The following is a 1,941-nucleotide window of genomic DNA, read 5'->3' on the forward strand; positions in this document are numbered from 1 at the left end:
TTTGGTTTGGTTATTTTTGTCTGACCAAATCAGTCTCGGTCTACATAGGGTGGTATTGATTAGACACCTGGAACTATCGCTCTTCTTCTTCTTTTTTCCTCTAATATTATTTTGAAAGAGGTTTTGTTGGATTAAAGCAGTTAAGAGTCTTCGACTAATAGTGTTGTATCTTTTGTTTTGTTTTCCCTCACTCCTTCCCCATATGTAGCCCTCAGCCTGTTCCTCATGTCTGTCAACATAAAGACACCGGTAGTGGTGGAAAACATCACACTGATGTGCCTGAGAATCCTGCAAAAGCTGATTAAGCCCCCTGCTCCCACTAGCAAGAAGAACAAGGTAAAAAAAAAATTGCTGCATGTTTAAAATAGATAAATATAAGCATATCTGTTGTGTCGGTTACCACTTGGTTGTATTATGCCACCTAACAAAGTTATGTGTGTTTTCTGTTTAAAGGATGCTGCCATTGAGTCTCTGACTACAGTCAGGCCCTACAGTAATGAAATCCACGCCCAGGCCCAACTCTGGCTCAAAAAAGATCCCAAAGCATCTTATGAGGCCTGGAAAAAGTGTCTTCCAGCAAGATGTAAGTATCATGTCTGAACGGTTTACATTATCTGAATGTCACAGGTTTATTCATTTATTGTATGTAATGAAATAGGAGCACTCAATAAACTTCTCATTGTTGTCTATCGCAGGTCAGGAAACGATGTCAAAACCTCAGGGGAAGGCTGAGTTACGGAAACAGTATCTACTTGAGAAGTATGTGTGGAAGTGGAAACAGTTCATGAGGTCTAGAAAAGGAGAAGGCCTTTTCCCGCGCCTGCTTAAACTGAGCCACAACAACTGGCTGCGACAGGTAATAATTAAAAAATAAAAAATCAGAAAAATGTTGTTTGCTTTGTTGGTTAGTTCACAAACCGGTAAATGCAATTTCTTAAAAAATGCTAACTTTAGCTCTACTTTTTGCAGGTTCTTTTCACACCTGCCACCCAGGCTGCAAGACAGGCAGCTTGCACTATTGTGGAGGCACTTACCACAATCCCTAGCCGCAAGCAACAGGTCCTGGACCTGCTCACCAGGTACGAGTCTCAACAAAAAGCCAGAAAATCATGACATGCTCTATTTTGAATTTCATATACATAAATTAGGTTGATAATTCCAATGAATTTGGATATGCTTAGCAATATAGCATAACTAGTTAAAGATGAATAGCTCTTATCATGTATTTCCATGATTTTATATTTGCTGGAAAATGAATTATCGGGCAGAAAAATAATATTATTTTAAATACTTTACAGATAAAGTGTTAAAGAAGAACATAATTCTGTGCTTAATAATGAAAGAAAATGCGTCTCAGGCAGCTCACTTATTGCATAGTTTCTCAAGCAAAAGGATGAAAACTGTTAAAGTGATTAAAAAACTGTCCTTCTTTAAGTTATCTGGATGAACTGAGTGTCGCTGGAGAGTGTGCAGTGGAGTATCTGGGTCTGTACCAGAAGCTGATTAAGCCAACACACTGGAAGATTTATCTGGCTGCCCGGGGAGTCCTGCCCTACATTGGCAACCTGATCACCAAGGTATTATTTTAACGTTCAAAGAATGTAATTTTATAGTCAGATAAACACTGGTGTTTTTAAGTTAGTATCTTCATAGTCCTGTTCCTTTCCCAATTTCAAACAACTGAAGTGTCACTAGATCCATTAGAAGTGCTCCTATTTCAGTATCTTATCTTGTTTATTGCTATGATCAGGAAATAGCCAATCTGTTGGCTCTAGAGGAGGCTACACTGAGCACAGACTTGCAGCAAGGCTACGCCCTGAAGAGCTTGACTGGTATGTTAGTTTCCATCTTTAGATTTTCAGCATATATACAGATTGAGTGGTACAAATTACTTTTATACCACAATTAAAGTTGCAGCTAATTCAGAGTTTCCTGAAACTT

At 38.6% G+C, this 1,941-nt stretch overlaps 1 protein-coding gene across 1 annotated transcript in view; it reads left to right on the forward strand.

Annotated features, from left to right (window-relative positions):
* ubr4 (ubiquitin protein ligase E3 component n-recognin 4) overlaps positions 1-1,941 on the forward strand; it is a 54,622-nt gene that overhangs the window by 43,234 nt on the left and 9,447 nt on the right. The window contains exons 78-83 of the mRNA XM_013910794.1: positions 209-336; positions 454-583; positions 696-856; positions 970-1,079; positions 1,436-1,577; positions 1,751-1,840. Of these exons, the coding sequence (XP_013766248.1) occupies positions 209-336; positions 454-583; positions 696-856; positions 970-1,079; positions 1,436-1,577; positions 1,751-1,840 (761 nt within the window). The remainder of the gene's footprint in view (positions 1-208; positions 337-453; positions 584-695; positions 857-969; positions 1,080-1,435; positions 1,578-1,750; positions 1,841-1,941) is intronic.

This window comes from Pundamilia nyererei, unplaced genomic scaffold, assembly GCF_000239375.1.
Source record: "Pundamilia nyererei isolate P.nyererei 1_Seehausen unplaced genomic scaffold, PunNye1.0 scaffold00049, whole genome shotgun sequence".
NCBI lineage: Eukaryota > Metazoa > Chordata > Actinopteri > Cichliformes > Cichlidae > Pundamilia > Pundamilia nyererei.